General features: G+C 48.3%; 1 protein-coding gene across 3 annotated transcripts in view; it reads right to left on the bottom strand.

Annotated features, from left to right (window-relative positions):
- ASIC2 (acid sensing ion channel subunit 2) overlaps positions 1–22,282 on the bottom strand; it is a 217,506-nt gene that overhangs the window by 50,070 nt on the left and 145,154 nt on the right. For all 3 annotated transcript variants that reach the window (XM_029075933.2, XM_029075932.2, XM_029075931.2), the window contains exon 2: positions 6,140–6,290. In XM_029075933.2, the coding sequence (XP_028931766.1) occupies positions 6,140–6,290 (151 nt within the window). The remainder of the gene's footprint in view (positions 1–6,139; positions 6,291–22,282) is intronic.

The raw sequence follows: 22,282 nt of genomic DNA, 5'->3' as shown, positions 1-22,282 counted from the left end.
GCTAATAATAATAATAGTAACAATAATAATAACTGTGGCATTTGTAAAGTGTTTACTATGTGCTAAGCAGTACACTAAGCATGAATATGTGCAATATAATCAAATCAGACACAGTCCCTGTCCCACATGGAGCTCACAGTTTAAAGGGGAGGGAGAGCACATATTTAATCCCCAATTTCCAGAAGCAAAAATTGAGGCACAGAGAAGTTAAGTGGCTTGTCCAAAGTAACAAAGCAGGCAAGTGGAGGAACTGGGGTTAGCAGTAGTAGTATTTATTAAGCACATACTATAAGCAGAGCACTGTACTAAGAGCTGGGAAAGAATGCGGGGGTAAGCATTAGACATGAATTGTCTCTCAAGGGGCTCAGAATCTAAGAGGCAGGGAGATCAGGTACCCTCCCCACACGTTATTATCATCAAATGCAGTCGAGTCATTTCCAATACATGGTGACTCTATGGATATATTTTTTCCAGAATGCTCTATCTTCTGCCATAATCTGTTATCCATTATCCGTTATTGTTGTTATGGTTTTTATCCATCTAGCTGCTGGTCTGCTTCTTCCATGTTTTCCCTGGACTTTTCCTAGTATTAGGATCTTCTCCAGAGAATCAATCCTCTTGATGATGTGTCCAAAATGTAATAATAATAATAATAATGTTGGTATTTGTTAAGTGCTTACTACGTGCAAAGCACTGTTCTAAGCGCTGGGGTAGATACAGGGGAATGAGGTCGTCCCACGTGAGGCTCACAGTCTTCATCCCCATTTTACAGATGAAGGAACTAAGGCAACAGAAGTGAAGTGACTTGCCCACAGTCACACAGCTGACAAGTGGCAGAGCCGGGATTCGAACCCATGACCTGTGACTCCCAAGCCCGGGCTCTTTCCACTGAGCCACGCTGCTTCTCAATATGCTAACCTAAGTCGAGTCATTTGGCCTTCCAAGGACAACCTTGACTTAATTTGCTCCAAATCCCAATTGTTTGTTTTTCAGATAGTTCATGGTATTTGCAAAAGTCTTCTCCGACACTCCACTTTACAGATGAGGAAACAGGCTCACAGAAGGAAAGTGACTAAGCCCTCCTTTCCCCTTCTCCCACTCCCTTCTGCGTGCCCTGACTTGCTCACTTTATTCAACCCCCCTCCCAGTCCCATAGCACCTATGTACATATCTGTAATTTGTTTATATTAATGTCCGTCTCCCCACCTCTAGACTTTAAGATCATTGTGGGCGGGAAATGTGTCTATTTCTATATTATACTCTCCCAAACACTTAATGCAATGCTCTGCACACAATAAGCACTCAATAAATACTATTAAATGAATGAATGACTTATCTTGGGCCTTCTGCCCAAGGTCCAGGCTCTTTCCAATAGCTGGGCTGGGCTGTTTCCTCTAAACTCGTACCACCACTGCCACCACAATCGTCCCTGCCAGGCAGAAGGGGGTGTCAGTGTCAGCGTTAGCATCCTTCCTCGGCACCCTCACTGTGGACAACCAGGCACTGCGCTAAGTGCTCAAGCTGCATATCCCCTTACTCAGCTGGGCTGGTTGTTTTTCTCTGCCTGTCGTCCGCAGTGTCTGTAGGCCAAGAGCAGTTCTGGATCAATGTCCAGTCCTTCTCCCCAGCACCTGGCACTGTAGTTGGCCCACTGTAAGCACACTGCAAGTTGATGCCCTGTCCCCACGATCCCACAGTCTCTAGAGCCCAGCAGACTGGAGGGGCAGGATTTGGGAGGTGGCCAGAGTCGCCTGCCCCCAGGGAGCAGATGTCAACCAAGCACATTCCTAGGCCAGTGAGGAAGCAGACATGAAGACTCACTCTTACAGAGGAAAAAAAAATCTGATCACAACATCACACCATGAGGCCTATCAGTTTTCCTGAGCTAAATCACAGCAAAAACACAAGGAGCACATATCTCTATTGTCAGCCCCAACTGGGGGCTGGGCAGTCTAGTGGAAATATCACACGTCTGGAAATCAGAAGCGTTGGATCCTTATCTCATCTCTGTTACTTGCTGTATGAGCTTGGGCAAGTCACTAAACTTCTCTGGGCTTTATTTTTCTTATCTGTAAAATGGGGTTAAAATACCTGCTCTCTCCCCCTCCCCCACCTTAGGCTGTGATCCCCAAGTGGGACAGGAATTTTGAATGATCTGATTATCTTGTATCTACTCCAGCGCTTCATACAGTGCTTGGCATTTAGTTAGTGCTGAACAAATACCATTATTACCATCATTGTTATTACCATTTCACATGACTTTGGGCAAGTTATTTCACTTCTCTGAACCTCAGTTACCTCATCTGCAAAATGGGGATTAAGACTGTGAGCCCCATGTGGGACAGAGTGTGTCCAACCTGATTGACTTGTACCACAGCATTTAGAACAGAGCTTGGAGCATAGTAAGCACTTAACAAGTCCCATTATTACTATTATTATTATATGTATTTTCACTGGACTTTAGTATTGCTCATTTTGAATGTTTGGATTTCCACTCCTAGGCTAGAGCAAGCTCAGTTTGGGGCAGTGTAGGAGACACAATGTTCTGGGACTTGAGGAATGGGTGTCCCAGAATCCTGGGGGACTTCAGCCCAGCATTTGGTCTCCTCTCCCCACAGCCAGCCCTCCAACCACTGTAAGGAATCAATCAATTAATCAATCAATCAATAATACTTAGGGAGCACTTACTGTGTGCAGAGCACTTACTGGGTGCAGAGCACTGTACTAAGCATTTAGGAGAGCACAAAACAACAGAGCTGGTTGTCACGTTCCCTGCACACAAGCTCACAATCTAAAGAACACTTGTTGCTTTACCCTATCAGGAGTGTTAATGGAGTACTTACTGAGTGCAAAGCACTGTACTAAACAGTGGGGAGAGTATAACAGAAGCACAAGACAGATCCCAAGCCCTTAAGGACTGTCCATTCTAATAGATTTACATTTGTCTGGAAGTTCAGAAGTCTTTGGCATTAGAACTCAGCATCTCAGATTTCTGAGGGAAGGAGAAAGAATACGGAGGCTGGTCCTCTGAGTGACAGCCCACCTCCTCCGTGAACATTCACAATTTATCTCTTCCTCCTTCTGGTGGGCGACAGGGGAGTGGGCTGGGTGGCTCCCGGGTTCCTCTCTGGACTACACTCACCTCACTGAAAAGATTCTACATTCTTTGAGTATCTGGCAGCGACATTGGCCATTCCTCCAATCATATTTGTGAGTTCCTCTCCCCAAGACCCCCACATCCCAGCCCCCTGTTCTCCCCGAGAACAGACCCGACAGGAGGCTGGTTCTGTGTGGCCCCCACACACTAGTTGTGCTCAGTGCTACCCTAGCCCCAGTCATCGCCAGTCACTCTTCCTCCTTTGAATCTTGGTACAGTCACCTCTCCACTTCACCTGCAGGCTGCACTGAATGTTTCTCTTTGTGGCTCGGGGACCAAACAAGGTTTTTTCCTGGGAGCACAAATCCTGGTGGACAGTAAAGTGAAAGAAACCATAGCAACGTTGCGAGTTTACTCCAGCTTCTGTCATCTTCACAGGAGGAACTTACAGCCTGGCAGGCACAGCCCAGAATTCCATAGGGTTTTATGGCAGAAAACAAAGCCTGCCCAGATTCTTCCATAGTTCATATCCTTGACACCGACTTTTTGCTTCCCTCATCCACTTCTTCCCAAGGAGGACTTCTGCGGCAGTGCCAGCTGACCCCCTGCGGGGAGAATGCTTTCACCAACTCCACGATAGGGTGACGCATTTGGCTCTCAGGCACATCATTCAGGCGAAACCCTCCAAGCTGATATTGCAATTGCTCACTTTTTTATGGCTACAGAGCAAGCAGGGGGTGGCACTGGGGAAAAGGGAGGCGGGGCTTTCTGTGAAGCTGGGGAGGAGGTAGTACAGGCTGACCATAGGAGTGTGCATGGTTTCCTCTGAAACTGAAGTATATGTGGGTGAACTCGGCGCTGACCTCTGCAGTGGAGGAAACCCTAGTTTGGGCCACTTTAACTGAGGGTCTCTAGGCCCGCTCCAGAGAACTGCTGCCCCAGCCCCTACTGCTGTCACGGCCACTTTTGGGCTGCAGGAGGGGAGGGAAGGGAGCCAGAAGGCTAGATTACTGCTGCCTGGCACCTGTGAGCAGCCTCATGTTTGTTTTCTTTCTATTTAAAAATAAATAGAAAACCCCTTCCCCTGATGCTGGAGCTCCCTAGTCTCTGTATATGACTGGTGCGGGGAGGCAGTGGCAGGCATTCTTTTTATTTAAAAATGAATTAAAAAATAAATCTTCCAGTCTGTGGATATGACTGGATGGGAGAGGTGGTGCCATGAGTGGAGCCATACTTGGGGGGCGGGACCAGGCCGGCATCAGATTGCATCATATGATTGGGAGCAGGAGGTGGTGCTATTCTGGACTATAGCTCAAACCCTTCACCTAAGGATTGGAAGAATTGACAGGCCACCCAGGCAACTTCATAAGGCAACCAAATGCCTCTGTAAATCACACCACTGTCATGGCATTTTTTCACCATTGTGTCCAGGAAGTGAAATAATAACAATAATAATAATAATGTTGGTATTTTTAAGCAGTTACTGTGTGCCAAGCACTGTTCTAAGCAATGGGCTTGACACAAGGTAATCAGATTGTCCCACGTAGGGCTCACAGTCTTCATCCCCATTTTCCAGATAAGGTAACTGAGGCACAGAGAAGTTAAGTGACTTGCCCAAGGTCAAATAGCTGACAAGCAGCAGAGTCGGGATTAGAACCCATGACTTCTGACTCCCAAGCCCGGGCTCTTTCCATTCTGCCACGCTGCTTACTGTCAAAGAGGCTAGCTCCACAGGAGACCAAGAAGAACAGGCACCATTAAGGAATAAGCCAATCCCATTCCTTCAAAATGAACCTCCTGAGAGGGATAGCAGTCTTGGAAGAAAGCCATGTCTTTACGCATCTGGTCCAAGGACAGGACGCTGATTATGGTACAGCTCCAAACCCCTCACCTAGCCAACAGTTGGAGGTTTCTTTGAAACCCTTCTGCTACCATCTTGTTTGCTCTGTACCTGAGTTGTCTTCCCCAGGTTCACTATCCTGAAGCCTCTGGGCTCACATTCTGTTCTCATTTGTGAGTCAAATTGGCCCCCATACTTGCCCCCTGCAGTTGGGGGCAGTGATTGCTTTTATTGTTCTAAGATGAAGGAGTGGGGAAAAGCTCTGTACTTGACAAGGAATTCACTGCACCTCTATGTCCTGCCAAGCGCAGCGATCCCAGACCCAGCTGCTTCCTGAACCCATGATTCCTCACCTGCACAGTCCACACCAGCGAACCATGGAGATCTCACGTCTCCTTCCAGAAGCAGAGGAATTGAATCCCTCCCGGGACCCTTGGCCTCAGATACCCACTCCCCAACATCTCTGGCCAATGGATTACAGAGATCAGAACTTCACAAGGCTGAATATTCTTCTGGACAGACTGTTCTTTTACAGCTCCTGAGCTTTTAAATTATTAACATTCTTACATATTAGTACTGGCCTACAGGCCAGTCTAAACCCAATAGGCCAAGGTCTTGAAGCTCTCATGCTATCTGCAAGTAACACTTTAAATTAAAAATGGAAATCATCCCTCCCCCATCTCCCCACCAGACCCTGATTCTGTCTTTCTTCAGGTAGCTGGCACCCACATCAGCTGCTGCATTACTCTCATCATCATCCTCCTTCTCCCCATCTTGATCTTTTGGGTGGGGCTGGCAGGGCAAGGCAGGCAGGGCAGGCAGAGTGGATAGAATGGGTGAGATGGGATGGGCAGAACGGGAGCACTCACAGGGCCACAGACCACTGCTTGATCAAAGTCCTTAGTAATGTGGAGCATGATGGAAAAATGTTTCTGTGACTTTAGGCAGTCATCCAGGCATAGAGGCACCCAGATTTGGGCCCTCCACCCATAACGGAGGGTCGTGGCCAAGACACAGTGGAGGTTGAGGCCACAGCCACATAAACTTGGGGGACTCTGGGTCTGGGTGCCAGCTTCCAGTTCCCAGTGTGGTGGGAGGGAGCAGGAGGGAAGGCAAAGCACCCGAGGGCAAACCTGTGAAGCTTTTCTACAGCCACCGACTGGCCCCGCCATGCCACCAAGCCCAGAGTGGCTCAGTCTTACCTGTTTCTCCCCAGATGGGCAAGTACTCATCCTGCTGTATGTCCAGCATGATCTCCAGACCGTTGCCTGTGCCCCCCTTGACAGTGGTCAGCAGAGGCTTGCCATCTTCTCCAGAATTGAACATGTAACACTTCCCATACTTGGTAAACACCTGAAAGGAGAAAGGAGAGAAAATCATCAGTTCGACCCAGGCCAGGCTCCAGGGGCCTCAGCCGTGGCTACCAGTCCAGTTCCGCCTCCCTTGGTGGGAACATCCACAGCGGTGTTGCCTCCAATCCCACTGACCATGGGGACATCTGGGAGAAGGAAGGTAGAGATTTTAGGCTGCCCAGCCCTTCTGCCTCTCTCTCCCATAGCTCTGGGAATAGGGGAGGGGGGCCTGGGATGGGATGAGGGAACAACTCCTCTCACAAATGGTAAGCTTCCCCCTTGCACTGCCCCCCGCCCCCCTGGAGTCACAGTGGCCCCAGCCACCTTTGTCCAGGAAAGGGAGTCAGGTGTTGGTCAGACATTACCAATCAGTGACCGCCCCCCCCCAGGACTAAGTAGCAGCCAGCTCCTTTTGAGGACATCAAGTCCATGGGCTCCCCTTTTCTAATATCAGGGTTGGCAAGCCTTGAGTCTCTCCCACCCATTTTTCTGCCCAGCATGATGGGCTGGGGCCAGGAACAGGTGCAGGAACCTGAACTTTCCCATCTGACACCAGGTTCAGAGCCATCCGTGGCCCCTTGGTCCTGGAACAGAAGGCCACGAGGACACCCTATCAGGGCCTTGTCACCTGTTTGCTCTCGTCTGAATTCACAACTGGCCAAGCAAAGATTGCAATGGATCTGTGACTCCTTTGTGGTCCAGTCTGCACTCACTGCTTGCCCAGCAAAGACTGTGTTTGGGCCTTGACTCCTGTATTCCCCTGCATTCTCATTACTTGCCCCAGCTGCCCTAGTTGAGTGTTCTGGCCTCCCACCCAGACCTTCTTACCCACCATGGACTGACTTCCAGTCTTCTCACTTGATTTTACTAAAATATGTCTTGCTCCTTCTCCATTTCTAACATAGTAAAATAATTCCACTGGAGCTAAAGTTGCCGAAGGGGAACACTGAGTTCTCTAGTTGGCTTGGGAGGTCGGGCTGGAGAAAACAAAGCTGCTTCTATTTAATGACACCATCGATTTTCCCGCCCAGAGCCTGGAGCTTCAGAGGTTTTTGTCTCCCATCAAGCATTAATTTGAGCTTCTGGAACTTCAAAGGCCTGGGAGAAGCTCATACGCTCACAATACTATAAATGCAGGATATGGCAGTCTTCTATGCAAGCACACATGCATATACATGGAGACACAAGCATGCGCACACACACACACACACACACACACATTCGCCATAGTGGTACAGAGTGTAGCCTGCTCTTAACATTTTCAGCTGAGCACTTCAGAGCCCAAGAACACAATTTGTTTAAATCAAAAAAGTCAGTTGGAGCCAGGATAGATCCTTGAACAGAAATCCACTCACTTTGCTTTAGTTCTAGATGGCCAAGGGCCCCCACCCCTGCCACCCAAAGCTTCAAGCCCTGGAGGCTGCAGGGAGGAAAGCTGCAAGAGGCTCAGAGAGATTGCCCGGCCCCGGGGCTGGGCTGCCACGTCTCACCTGGCTCTCCAGGAACGTTGGGTGAGCACAGCTGCTCCAGAGTTGTGGGTACCATCTCTGGACTGGCAAAATCCACTCTCTTGGGCCAGAGACACAGAGTTGGGTGGAGTCCACTGTCCCCTCAGGGCTGGAGGGGGCTGAGTTGCAGCCTTTCTACACCACACTGCAGTCACCTCACCAAACCATTCATCCCCTTGACACTGGAAGGTCCTGAGGCCTGGGCCATCAACCTCCAGCCGACCTCCCCCTCCTCCTTTTCCCCCCCCAGCAGTACACTCACTCTGGTCCGTATTCCAAATGGGGGGTGGGGCCTTAGGGAGGGGGCAGGCTTCCAAGAGCAAATAGTTCAGAAAAAAAGTTCATCCCCAGCTGGAAAGTACTAGATCTTCTCAGAGAGTTAGAATGTGTGAAGCCGGGACTCAGTGTCACCCAGATGAGGGGACATTCACTCGTTTTTCACCATGAAATCTCCAGGTAGGAAGAAGACTGCCATCCAAAGAGCCACTAGGCTGGACCAAGCACGGGTCATCTCCCACCTCGGCTAAAGTATCAGCCTACTCACGGACCTTCCTGACTCTCCCCACTCGGGTTCATTCTTCGCTTGGCTGCCCAGATCATTTGGTAAAATCTCATTCTGGACACAGCTTCCCACTCCTCAAAAACATCCAGTGGGGATTAGACTCAGCTCATAGACTAAAGCTTTGCTTCATTTCCCCAGTTTAAACATAGCCCTCCTCCCCACCACAAGCCCAAATATCCTAAAAGGGAGCCTCCTCTCTGCTATGTCCGCTTGTTGCCCAATAGGAGATTGGCTGCTAAAAACCACCTTTACCCAGAACCCATGCCAGTCCAGCCCAGGCTGAGGCAGCAGGCCCCTCCCCTTTCAGCGAGACCTACTGCAACCAAAGAGCAGAAGTTCTGCATTCCTTCCCCCTGAGGAGGAAGACCAGAGAGATCCCAGATGAGCCGCCTCTTGGGGTGAGCAGGGAGAGTGTGAAGAACTAAGGTCAGACCAGCACTCTTGGCTTCTGAGGCAGCGGGGCCAGTCTTAAGACCCAGGCATCCAGGCCCCAGTAACTCTCCACCCACCCACTTACACTGACTTTGAGGTGAAGATGAATCTTCTTGCTTTGGAATGTAATAGGTCCGATGTCATAGGCTTGGCTGGTCTGGGGTTAGGATGGAAGCATTGGGATAAAGTGGTAGACTTTGGCCACACTGCATCATGCTCTGTGGCTCACCTGCGGTGCGGGACTTCTGTCCAGACAAGGGGGTTCTGCCCCGAATGCCGGTGCCTAACGAGATCCCGCAGCCACATCCGGCAGGTTGTATGGACAGCAGTAGCCCATCCAGAGCTGGGATTCAGAATCCGGACGGCATTCATCTCCCTGACCCAGGCATCCTTGGCGGACTGAAGGGGCAGCGGCGAGCCTTAGGGAGGGGTCACTTCAGCCGACTGGTCGCCCTCCTTATTCATCGAAGGTCAGGGAAACTGGGGGAAGGGGGCTTGCTCTCAGAGGCTGCTGAAGTTTCCAGAACTGGCCAGAGCTGCAGAGTGGTTTCCAGGAGCATGGTGGCTCTTAGCCGGCACAGCTTTCTGGGAGCCCACTGCCCCTGGGTCTACAGTTCTAGCCAGTGAGGGAGCTTAATCACGAAGGATTTCTGCTAGTGAAATTAACTCTGTAAACATGAAGAATTTTCCTCCTTCCATTTACGATAAACATGGAATTAAATGTCTGCTCAGGCCTACTAAAACCCATATCAGAGACTTCTCAGCTAATAATAATAACAATACTAATACTAATGATGATTATGATATTTGTTAGGTATTTACTATGTGGCAAGCATATAATAATAATAATAATGGTATTTGTTAAGCGCTTACTATGTGCCAAGCACTGTTCTAAGCACTGGGGTAGATGCAAGGTAATCAGGTTGTCCCATGTGGGGCTCACAGTCTTCATCCCTATTTTACAGATGAGGTAACTGAGGCACAAAGAAGTTAAGTGACTTGCCCGAAGTCACACAGCTGATAAGTGGCGAAGCCAGAATTAGAACCCATGACCTCTGACTTCCAAGATCCGTGCTCCTTCTACTAAGACACGCTGCTTCTCTAACTAAGCACTGGATTTGATTCAGTACAATCAGGTCGGACACAATCCTTATCTCACATGGGACTCACAGTCCAATCAATCAGTGATACCTATTGAGTGCTTACTATGTGCAGGGCACTGTACTAAGTACAATAGAGTTAGCAGACGTAATCTGTGCCCACAGGGGTATACAACCTAAAGGGAGAACAGGCACTGAATTCCTGTTTTACAAGAGGAAACTGAAGTTCAGAGAAGTTAAAGGACTTACTCAAGGTCACACAGTGGACAAGTGGCAGAACTGGATTAGAACCCAGGTCTTCTGACTCCTACCCTTTCCACTAGACCATGCTGCTTCCTACTGTGTCCTGAGCCATTTCCGCAGGTGTACAACCAAGGCTAATACATTCAGTGTACAAGGTATTATCGCCCTTTCCCAGTTTGGACAATCAAGTGCCACTTCTGTGATGCCCACATTTACTTATTTACTGATTACTTAAGAAGGCTCCTTAGAGCTGGTATAAACCACTTCCTTATTTGTGACAGCAATTCAGTACTGGAAAGTTGGATAATCAAAGCAGCACATGCCAGAAGCAAATGAACAAACCATCATAAATTATGGAAGTTTTCCCAGCATCAGTTTTCTACTAAGCATGAGGGAGGGATGGAGGAGTAGGAGGAAGGAGAGGGTGAGAGTAGAAGGACAGAGGAAGGGAGGGGTGGAGATATGGAAGGAGGGAGAGACAAGGGGAAGAAGGGAGGGATGGGGAGGGGCAAAGGAAAGGAAGGAGGGACAAGGGAGTAAGGGGATGTGCATGAAAAGCAGCAGATTAACACTTTTAAGGCGACAGAGAGCAGCGAAACAGGATTATAACTCAAAGATGGGAGGGAAGCAGACATAAACTACTGCTCCTTCCCTCGCCACCCCCTCCCACCACCACACCCCTTCCGCTGTTCCCCAGAGCAACAGTTCAAATTTTAGAGTTCAGGAGTCCAGAGAAGTAGCTGAACTGCCTCCCTCTGGACACGCTAGGGGCGTCAACATGGGTCAAATGCACCAACCAGTTGAGAAGGATTTCCATAATCCTTCTATCTGAATGACACCAAATGTATCTGATGCGAAGGCTAGTCAATGCGATGGAGTCACTGTAGGCACTTTCTGCTGAAGTTAAACAAGGCAGGGCTGCGACTTTGAAGTGGAGCTAGTGTGGAAGGAGTATTTGTTTCCTTCATCACCATCATCGTCACCATCATCAATAGCATTCAGTAAGCACCCACTGAGTGCTATGCACTGTATGGAGCACACTCAATCAGTGGAATTTATCATCATCATCAATGGCATTTATTGTGTGCAAAGCACTGTACTAAGCAATTGGGAGAGTACAATTCAACAGACTTGGTAGACATGTTCCCTGCCCACAACAAGTTATCAGTCTAGAGTACTGTCCATAGGCAGAATGCTGTACTGAGGGCCCACAGCATGCTGAACACTATACTGAGCACACACCATGAAGAGAGCATTGCACTGAATACCCATTGTGTGCTGAGCACTGTACTGAGCACACACTACGTGCACTGCACTGTACTGAACATACTCCATGTGCAGAGCATTATAATGAGCATCTGATAAAGTATACAGGAGTTAGAAGACAACATCTCTGCCCTCAAGTAGACTGTAAGCTCGTTGTGGGAAGGGAATGTGTCTGTTATAATGTTATATTGCACTCTCCCAAGCTCTTAGTACAGTACTCTGCACACAGCCTTCAATAAATATGATTGATTGATTTATTGATTGATTTACTTGCCATCTATGAGGGAAGACCGACACTTGAATTAAACATAAGGGAAGCACTAAAGTATATAGCATATAATACTAATAATAATGATGGTATTTGTTAAGCACTTACTATGTGCCAAGCACTGTTCTAGGCACTGATGAACAATGTTGGGGAATGAAAAGGTTAACACTGAGATGCCCCTGATGGGGGAGGTTCCCTATTTCCAGGGGGGCCCATTCCCCAAGATAATGATTGTAAAAAACTAGGGAGACCTGGAAACAATGCAGAGAGAGACTTGCTGGCACCAAATGAAACTTGATGAGATGGAGGTGTGTGGTTGACTACCTGGAAGCTGACCAGTGCCATAGGGACCGGACACACACAGTGGCAAAAACGATGACTTTTACATAGGAAGAGACTCATTTGAATGTCATGCGAAACATGTTTAACATGAGGTCCACAAAGGGGGTGTGATTTGCATGAGACAATTAGTTGGCTTACAAATTTGTCTGGGCATTCTAGCAGTACTGCCAAGCCCGAAGCAAAGGGTTTGAACGACAATCCAACGTGGCACTGTCTTCCCCAGCCAGTCATACGACATTCCGATGCCGGCCTAGTTCCCGCCCCAACAAAGGCCCAGTATGGATGTCTGAGTGGGCAGTGAGTCGCAGGCCAGCTTTCTGGCTGGATGTGGAGGCAGCCGCGACTACTCGGATGGAAAAACAGGCTGGCCCCCGTGGGCCTATTATGGAAAGGGAAAAGAAAAGTCAAACCTGGATTTTTCATTATTTTTTAAATAAAAAGAGTACAAACAGAAGGTAGTGGGTGAACCCGGCTACCCTGCTTTCCCCCTCCGGTTGTCACTCAGGAGACTGTGAGAATGGGTTGGGACAGCAGAGGAAAACATGTGCATAAGTCCCCGGGGAAGAGTCGGTGCCCACAGTTGGCCTAGATTCCTTCCTCCCGAGCAGCAAGAAAAGTCTCGCCTCCCTCCTGGGTCACCACGTCTCTCCCCCCTCCCCATCACCCTAGATCAGGCAAAGTAGTAATTTCAACTACTAATCCAATCAACCAGTAGCCATTAAAAGCCACTCACTTATCATATCATCTTGAAGGACTTTGCCTGATTAGCATTTTGTAAAGGAAAATGCACCAACCCATCATTATACCAACTTAGGGCAAGTTACTTAACTTCTCTGAGCGTCAGTTACCTACCTCATCTGTAAAATGGGGATTAAGGCTGTGAACCCCATGTGGAACAACCTGATAACCTTGTATATGTTCCAGCACTCAGAACAGTGCTTGGCACATAGTAAGCATTTAACAAATACCATCATTATTATTATTATTACCGTAACATGAAAACACATGCTAAACCTGTGCAGTAGACTATGTAGGGGGAGAAGGAAGCGACCAACATCGCTCCTCCCTTTAGAAAGTGCTCAGGTGAAGCATGGGGGGGATAAACTTTGAACTCAGGGTCAGATAGAGGTCTGGAATCTTGGGCCCTTCTGGTCTTTTGGGTTTGGTCAGCCTTCTGTCAGAGAGGGTCAGTCTGCTGGGGGACAAGTATCTGCAAGGGCCCAGGCAATAAACTCAGTTTTATTCACAGAAGGGGTGTTGCTTGCCATCAGACAGCTTAGAGCTGCTCCAGTCTCCAGAACCCAAACATCACCGGAGTCTCCTGCAGATGGGGAGCAGGAGGAGCGGTCATTTGGGATCCTGGCTAACAAACAAGCTCTTCAGGGGCCTGAATTACAAGCATGTTTATAGCATAGAAGTGATAGTGTCAGCCCGTTCTAGACTGTGAGTCCGTTGTTGGGTAGGGATTGTCTCTACCTGTTGCTGAACTGTACTTTCCAAGTGCTTAGTACAGTGCTCTGCACAAAGTAAGTGCTCAATAAATTAGATTTAATGAACGAATGATAGTGTGGGCATTGGGAGATACAAAGTGAGAAGATCAGAGATCATTTGGGGAAGACTTACTGGAGATGTGACCTCCGATGGGCTTTGAAACTGGGGAGAGTTGTAGTCTAGTGGATATGAAGCTGGAGGGAGTTACAGGCAGGAGAGAGAGGGTGAGCAAGAGAACTATGGCAAGAGAGACAAGAACGAGGCAGTGAGGTTATTTCTTGAGAGGAGTGAAGTGTGCCAGCTGGGGTGTAGTGGGAGAAAAGAGTGGGTAAGTAGGGTTGGAGAGAGCTCATTGAGCACCATAAAGCCAATGGTCAGGAGTTTTTTGACTGATGTGGACAAGAATGGGAAACAACTGGAGGTTTTTGAGGAGTGGAGAGATGTGTGCGGTAAGACACTTTAGAAAAATGATCTGGGCAGCAGAGTTAAATATGGACTGGAGTAGGGAGAGAATGGAAGTAAGGAAGTCAGTGAGCTGGCCAATGCGGTAGTCAAATACTAGGTCAATTCTGTGCCTTAGATCTGACAGGCAGCAAACACCCGGCCAACTCCACATCTCGGACCCTCACCATGGCAAACACCATGTCGATTCTGCACTGCAGACCCAGCTGGCAACCAATACCAGGTCAACTCCACAGCTCGGGCCTGGCCGGTGGCAAACACCAGGCCAACTCCATATTATAGATCCAGCTAGTTGCAAAATCAGCCAACTCTGCATTTCAGACCTGGTCAGCAGCAAATATCAGGTCAACACGGTGCCTCTGACCCAGCCAGTGGCAAATACCAGTCCAACTCCAGACCTCACATCCAGTCATTCATTCATTAGTATTTATTGAGCACTTATTATGTGCAGAGCACTGTACTAAGCACTTGGAATGTATAAATCGGCAACAGATAGAGACAGTCCCTACCCATTGACGAGTTTACAGTCTAATTGGGGGAGAGTCATCAGCACGCACCAGGCCAACTCCATGTTTTAGGCCAGGCCAAGGAGAAACACCAGGCTAAATCTGCCTTTCAGGCCCAGCAGGTGGCAAACACAGGCGAACTCTGCACCTCCAGTCCTGCTGGCAGCAAACCCAAGGCCTCAGCCCTGGCCGGTGGCAAACACCAGGCCAAATCTACATCTCAGGCCTTACCGGAGTCAAATACCAGGCTAGCTCTGCTCCTTAGGCCCAGCAGGTGGCAAACACCAGGCCAACTCCCTGTCACAGACCCATTTGGTGGCAAACATTAGTCCAACTCTACCTCAAGCCTTGCTGGCAGCAAACCCCACGCCTCACACCTGGCCGGTGGCAAACGCCAGGCAAACTCTGCTTCTAAGGTCCAGCAGGTGGCAAACACAAGGCCAACTCCAGGCCTCAGACCTGGCCAGTGGCAAACACCAGGTCAATTCTGCACCTCAGAGTTGGCCAGAGACAAACAAAAGGTCGACTCTGCACCTCAGGCTGTTGACTAGATCTGGTCACTGTCACAAGCTGTGAGCATGGAGGTGTTACTCCCAGCTAGCCAGAAATGGGTGTTCTCCCACAGTCTGAGCCAGAAACTCCCTCCCTTCAATAACTGTTCCAGTCTCAGCAGGCATATAGAAGGAAAGTAGGGGAGGATGGCTCCAGGGGTTCTGGGGGTGGGAAAGCACTTGGGAATGGTGAAGAGCTGCAGGTGCTGTGGCATGGGGAATAAGAGAGAGAGCGAGAGAGAGAGAGTGTGTGTGTATGCGCGGGTGCACACTGTGGGTTGAAGGCAAGCTAGATGGCTTTGACTGGGGGCAGCCAGTCTCTGGAAAAGAATTAAAGCCCAATAAAAAAGTCAATTAGACCCAAACTAGTCTGAATCTTAATCTCCCCAAGCTGCCCAGCTGGAAAGGGATCTGCAGCTTGGAGCTGCCATTTCCCTCCATGAGGCACCGCTCTCCAGTGAAGCATTGGAGACAGTTTTTATTTCAACCGTAAAAGGGGCCGATAGGCTTGATGAGGAGTTATAGCCCCCAGTTGCTGGTCTCTGGGTTTCGCTGAAAGACCGATTCCCCAGAGGGACTCAAATCCAGTTCCAACCAGACAGCCACCAGGGACCACAACTGAGCCTTTGCTCGGCATTGCGGCCCAGCTCATTCACAAGTGCTTCTCCCCCAACCCCGACATAGACTGGACATGGAACCATTTAATCCCATCTTCAGGTCCCGGCCAATGAGGGCCCACAGTGACGCTACCACCCATCCTCAGCCCTCCCAGCCAGACACCAACTGGGAGCCACTGCTGAGCCAATCAGGGCATTTGAAATCATCCCAGCTGGAGACTCTTCTATAGGTACATTGGTGCCTAATGCCTAATTCAGCACTTAGAACAGTGCTTGGCACATAGTAAGTGCTTAACAAATACCATTATTATTTAATAATAATTGAATAATTTAATAATGATGGTATTTGTTAAGCACTTACTATGTGCCAAGCACTCTTCTAAGCGCTGGGGTAGATAGAAGGTTATCAGGTTGTCCCACATGGGGCTCACAGTCTTAATCCCCATTTTACAGATGAGGTAACAGGAACAGAGAAGTCAAGTGATTTGCCCAAAGTCATACAGCAGACACGTGGTGGAACCGGGATTAGAACTCAGGTCCTTCCAATTCCCAGGCCTGTGCTCTATCCACTAAGCCACACTGCTTCTCTTAATACAGTGCTCGGCAACCCAGGCGATGCTGGATGAATATCGATGAAGACGTGGTACTTATCTATATTTAAAGAATGCACTTGTCCTTTCTATTCAAAGATGTTGCTACTGATAATAATCATAATACTTAAAAGCTCTTACTATGAGCCAAGCACTGTGGTAGATACAAGACAACCAGATCACAAAGAGTGCCTGCCCCTATACTTGACTCCCAGTATAAGAGGGAGAGAGAAATAGTACCTCATCCCCATTTTACAGATGAGGAAACTTGGGCCCAGAGAGATGAAGATGTTTACCCAAGGTCATGCAGCATGCAAGAGGCAGAGCCCAGGTTAGAACCCAGGTCTTCCAAACCCCCAGTCACATACTCTTTCCACCAGGCCACGCTGCCTGTGTCATCTTCACTTAGATTGTTATAGCTCCCTGTCACTGAGGTCCAAGGTCAACACTTGATGAGGAGTTACAGCCCCTAACCCTAACCCCCTCCTCACCCAATCCAACAGCCTCACTCCATTCTAATCCACTTCAACCTCTCAATTGCTTTTGACACTGTGGTCCACCCTGCTCTCCTGGAACCATTAATCTGCCCTTTTCTCTCCATCCCAACTGCTACCACATTAATCAATCACTCATCCCATCCCGCCTAGATTATTATATCAGCCTCCCAACCTCCTGTCTCTCCCCATCCAGTTCACACTTCACTCCGCCACCCAGATCATCTTTCTACAAAAATACTCAGGACATGTCACCCCTCTCCTCAAAAATCTACAGTGGTTGCCCACCCACCTCCAAATCAAACAAAAACTCCTCACCATTGGCTTTAAAGCACTCTATCACCTTGTCCCCTCCTACCTCGCCTCACTTCTCTCCTACAACACAGCCCACATACTTCGTTCCTGGTTCTCCTCCTATCTCTTTAACCATTCCTTCTCAGTCTCTTTCATCTGTTCCTCCTCTGCCTCCCACCCTCAAACTGAGGGGGAACCCCAAGACTCAGTTCTGAATCCCCATCTAGTTTCCATCTATACCCAGTTCCTCGGAGAACTCATTTGCTCCCAAGGTTTCAACTACCATTTCTACGGAGATGATTCCCAAATCTACCTCTCCAGCCCTGTCTTCTCTCCTCTGAAGTTTTGCATTTCCTCCAGCCCTCAGCACATCTATACTTGGCTATCCCACCAACATCAAACTCAACCTTTCCAAAACAGAACTCATCTTCCCACTCAAGCCCTCTTCTCTCCACAACTTTCCCATCACTATAGACAATATCATCACCATTCTGCCTCACAAGCTCACAACCTTGGCATTATCATTGACTTAACTCTCTCCTTCAACCTCCTTATTCAGTCATCAAATCCTGTCAGTTCTATTTTAACATCTCCAGAACTTGTCACTTGTTTCCGTTTAAACTGCTACCTCCCTGACCAAGCACTCGTCATCCCGCCTTAACTACTGCACCAGCCTCCTCACTGGCCTCCATAACTCCAACCTCTCCAGTCTATACTTCACTCTGCTACCAGAGTCACAGTCAGCTGTGTGACTTTGGGCAAGTCACTTGACTTCTCTGGGCCTCAGTTACCTCATCTGTAAAATGGGGATTAAGACTGCGAGCCCCACATGGGACAACCTGATTACCCTGTATCTACCCCAGCGCTTAGAACAGTGCTCTGCACATAGTAAGAGCTTAACAAATACCAACATTATTACCCAATTCATCCCTCTAGATTGTAAAATCATTGTGGGCAGGGAATGTGTCCACCAACTCTGTTGTATTGTACTTGCCCAAGTGCTTAGTACAATGCTCTGAGTGCTCAATAAATATCACTGATTGATCATTTTTCTCAAAATTAGTTCTATGCACATCTCCCCCTTCCTCAAAAATAGCCAGGGATAGCCTAGCCCATTCATTCATTCAATCGTATTTATTGAGCACTTATTGTGTGCAAAGTATTGCATTAAATGCTTGGGAGAGTACAGTATAATAATTAACAGACACACTACCTGCCCACAATGAGCTACATCTCCACATTAAAGCAGAAGCTCCTCATCTCTGGCTTTAAGGCACTCAATCAGCTCTCCCCCTCCTACCTATATATGCTCCTCCTTCTGTATCACCAAGGCCACACATTTGCCTCTAATTCCAACCTTGCTCACAGCTGTCTCACAGTGGGCCCGTTGCTCACACCCTCCCTCCTGCCTCGAATCCCTTCCCTCTTCATACCCTGCAGACCACCTGTCAGACAGTCAATCATATTTACTGAGCTCTTACTGTATGCAAAGCACTATACTAAACGCTTGAGGGAGTACAATATAATAATAAACAGACACATTCCCTGCCCACCATTTCTGCCCACTGCCCACCTGGACAGTGATTCCCTGATGCTCCACAGCGTCAGGCCCATCCCTCCCCGGCTGGCTCTCTGCCTCGGGACAAAGCACTGGCAGAAGAGGTACTGACTCTTGACTTCAATTTGTTCAACTTCTAAGTTGCTTGAAGCCCCAGCTACACTGTGAGAAGCAGCACGGCTTAGTGGAAAGAGCACGGGCTTGGGAGTCAGAGGTTATGGGTTCTAATCTCAGCTCCACCGCTTGTCAGCTGTATGACTTTGGGAAAATCACTTAACTTCTCTGTGACTGTTAGCTCATCTGCAAAATGGGGATTAAGACTGTGAGCCCCACGTGGGATAACCTGACTACCTTGTATCTACTCCAGTGCTTAGAACAGGCCTTGGCACATAGTAAGCGCTTAACAAATGCCATTATTATTATTATTATTGTTCAGGTCCTCCACGACTCTTTCCTCCCTGCATTCCCACTGAGTCAGCTAAACTCTCTGGTCCCAGCCCTGGAGGCAGCCCTCTGGGCACACTTTGACCCCCAGCGTGTCCTCTATGTTTCCTCTCTTTTCTCTCTCCCTTATCCCTCTGGCTCCTCAGCCTCTGCTCGACGACTGCTGCTTTTGCTGCTGGGATCTGTGGGCTGCCTCCTGCTTCCTCAGAGTGCTTCAAACTACTGGACAGTCTGCAGCAGGAGGCTCCCTCTGCCCGGTCCACTGTGACGGGGCTCACCAACTGAGCAAACTACCCATGTTAATGGTTGGTATGTCCAGTCTGTTGTAATCCCCCAGGCCCCACCTTCCCCCAGCCACCTGTAGCCCTCACCCCACAGTCGCCCTCTGCCCACCAGTGGGCCAGGCCATCAAGTGGCCACTGAGGGAGGGGCCGGAACTGTTTCAACAAATGCTCACTCGGATCCTGTGCTACTTTCCCAGAAGCCTGAAGGTAGAGTTTAATTTGACAGGGGGAAAAAAAAGTCTCAGTGTTTCTGGGCAAGTGTGCATTTTCACAGCTAAAAATAGCCTTCAAAATTATATATTATTTTCCAGAGGTTCTTTCCTTCAACTAGCTCCTCAGCCCCCATAAGGCTGACCAGTAAGCAATGGATGGGGAAGGTTTACGTGCCCATTATGCAGATGGGGAATTCCACAATGAGAGTTCCCAACTCCCCTGGAATGGAAGAGCCAGAAAATGCCTGCACCTATCAGAACAGAAGAGCAACACCAAACCTAGAAAAACATCAGGATTCCCACTCGTGGCCGCAATACTTCCAAATCCTGAAGACATGAGATGTAGACAAGTATGAGGTTGTGTTTAGGAGATCAATTAGTCATAGTTATTGAGTGCTTACTATGTTCAGAGCACTGTACTAAACACTCGAGAGGATACAATATAGCAGAGTTAGTAGACATGCTCCCTGCTCACAGTGAGCTTACAGTCTAGAGGACATCCTTACAAACTACAGACTAGAAGATGAGGAAAAGGCCTTCAAGACAGCCCTCCACATCCTCAAAACTCCCCTCACCCTCAGTCAATCGATCGATGATAATTATTGAGCATTTACTGCATCCGAGAGTACAGTATAACAGAGGGAGTAGACATGTTCCCTGCCCACAATGAACTTGCAGTCTAGAGTGGAGAGTGGGGAGACAGACATTAAAATAAATAAATTATGGATATACACAAAAGTGCTGTGAGGCTGAGAGTGGGATGAATATCAAGTGTTTTAAGGGTACAGATCCAAATGCATTGGCAATTCAGACATCATAGGGAGTAGGAGGAAATGAGAGGTGTGCCTAGGCAATGCAGAAGGGAGAGGGTGGGAGAAATGAGGGCTAAATCAGGGAAGCCCTCCTGGAGGAGAGAATTTTAAAAAGGTTTTGGAGGAGGAGAGACTGGTGGTCTGCTAGATAGGAAGGGGGTGGGAGTTTCAGGCCAGAGGGAAGATACAGCTAACGGGTTAGTGACGAGATAGATGAGATTGAGGTACGGTGAATAGGTTGGTGTTAGAGGAGTGAGGTGTGTGGACTGGGTTGTAGTAAGAGATCAGTGAGGTAAGGTAGGAGGCCCCTCTCAGAGTCGCATTTGGAGAGTTTCCAATACTCTACCAGTCTCGACTATGGGAGGGTAGAGTCAAGGAGAAGCTTGGGCAGTGGCAAGTGAGTGGAAGGCAATCTGCTACAAGTCAAAACTCACCTCCCCTGGGCAACAGTGGCATGGGAGAGAGACGAGGGTGTTGACTCAAGTTTACTGCACGGAAGGAGGAAATGGTAAACCACTTCTGTATTTTTACCAAGAAAACTCTATGGATACACTACCTGAATAACTGCAGATGGAGGTGGGGCATTCTGGAAGAGATGTGTCCATGGTGTCACTATGGGTCAGAGACAACTCGACAGCATAAAACAAGACAAGGTAGGCGGGGGCGAGCAGATTGAGTGCTTTAAAGTAGACAGTAAGGAGTTTCTGTCTGATGTGGAGGTGGATGGGCAACCACTGGAGGTTCTTAAGGAGTGGAGAGACATGAACTGAATTTTTTTAGAAAAATGATCTGGGCAACAAAGTGAAGTATGGTCTGAAGTGGGCAGAGATAGGAAGCAGGAAGTCAGCGAGGAGGCTGAGGCAGTAGTCAAGGTGGGATAGGATAAGTCCTTGGATTCATGTGGCAGCAATTTGGAAGGAGAGAAATGTATGGATTTTAGCTATGTTGTCAAAGTAAAACCTTTGGGATTTAGTGACAATGAATATGTGAGTTGACTGAGAGAGATGAGCTGAGAATAATGCCAAGATTGTGGGCTTGTGAGATAAGGAGTATAGTGGTGTTGTTTGCAGTGATGGGAAAGACGTGGGGAGGACAGGGTTTGGGTGAGAAGATGAGAAATTCTGTTTTGGACATATTTAGTTTGAGGTGTCGGTGGGACATCCAAAAAGAGATGTCCTGAAGGCAGAGGAAATGTGAGACTGCAGGGAAGGAGAGAGATCAGGACTGGAGTTGTAGATTTGGGAATCAACAGCACAGAGATGGTAGTTGAGGCCATGGGGGCAAATCAGTTCTCCAAGGGAGAGGGTGTACATGGAGAATAGAAGGGGACCCAGAACTGAAACTTGAGGAACTCCTACAGTTAGAAGGTGGGATGCAGAGGTGGAACCAATGAAAGAGACTGAGAATGAGCGGTCAGAGATAGGAAGAGAACCAGAAGAGGACAGTGTCAGTGAAGCCAAGGTTGGATAATGTTTCCAAGAGAAGGCGATGGTCCACAGTGTTGAAAGCTGCTATGAGATCGAGGAGGATTAAGATGGAGTAGGGTCCATTGGATTTGGCAAGAAGCAGGTCATTTTTTATGGCATTTGTTAAGAGCTTACTGTATGCCAGATACTGTTTTATGTGCTGGGGTAAAAACAAGCTAATCCATTTGGAAGCAATTTGGACCTGAGAGAGGCCAGTTTCTGGAGAATGAAGGGGATGGAAGCCTTTCCACCTTCAAAACATCTCCGCTACCCTCAACTCAGCTTTCCTCTCCTCTCAAAAAACACCTCCTCCAGGAGACATACACTCCCCTGATCTGTCCCCTCTCCACCCTCACAACTCTCATTTGTGTCAGTCCATTGGCCCCCTCAGCTCATTTGTCTATGATGCCTTAGGTTCATTCTCCAGGCTTTTATTTACTCCTTGGTTCATGCTCTTGTTGTTAACTGTTGTCATTATGTTCTTCTTCTGT

This window comes from Ornithorhynchus anatinus, chromosome 11, assembly GCF_004115215.2.
Source record: "Ornithorhynchus anatinus isolate Pmale09 chromosome 11, mOrnAna1.pri.v4, whole genome shotgun sequence".
NCBI classification, from domain to species: Eukaryota; Metazoa; Chordata; class Mammalia; order Monotremata; family Ornithorhynchidae; genus Ornithorhynchus; species Ornithorhynchus anatinus.
Note: the sequence above shows the minus strand (reverse complement) of the source record. Positions and strands in the feature narration are given on the sequence as shown.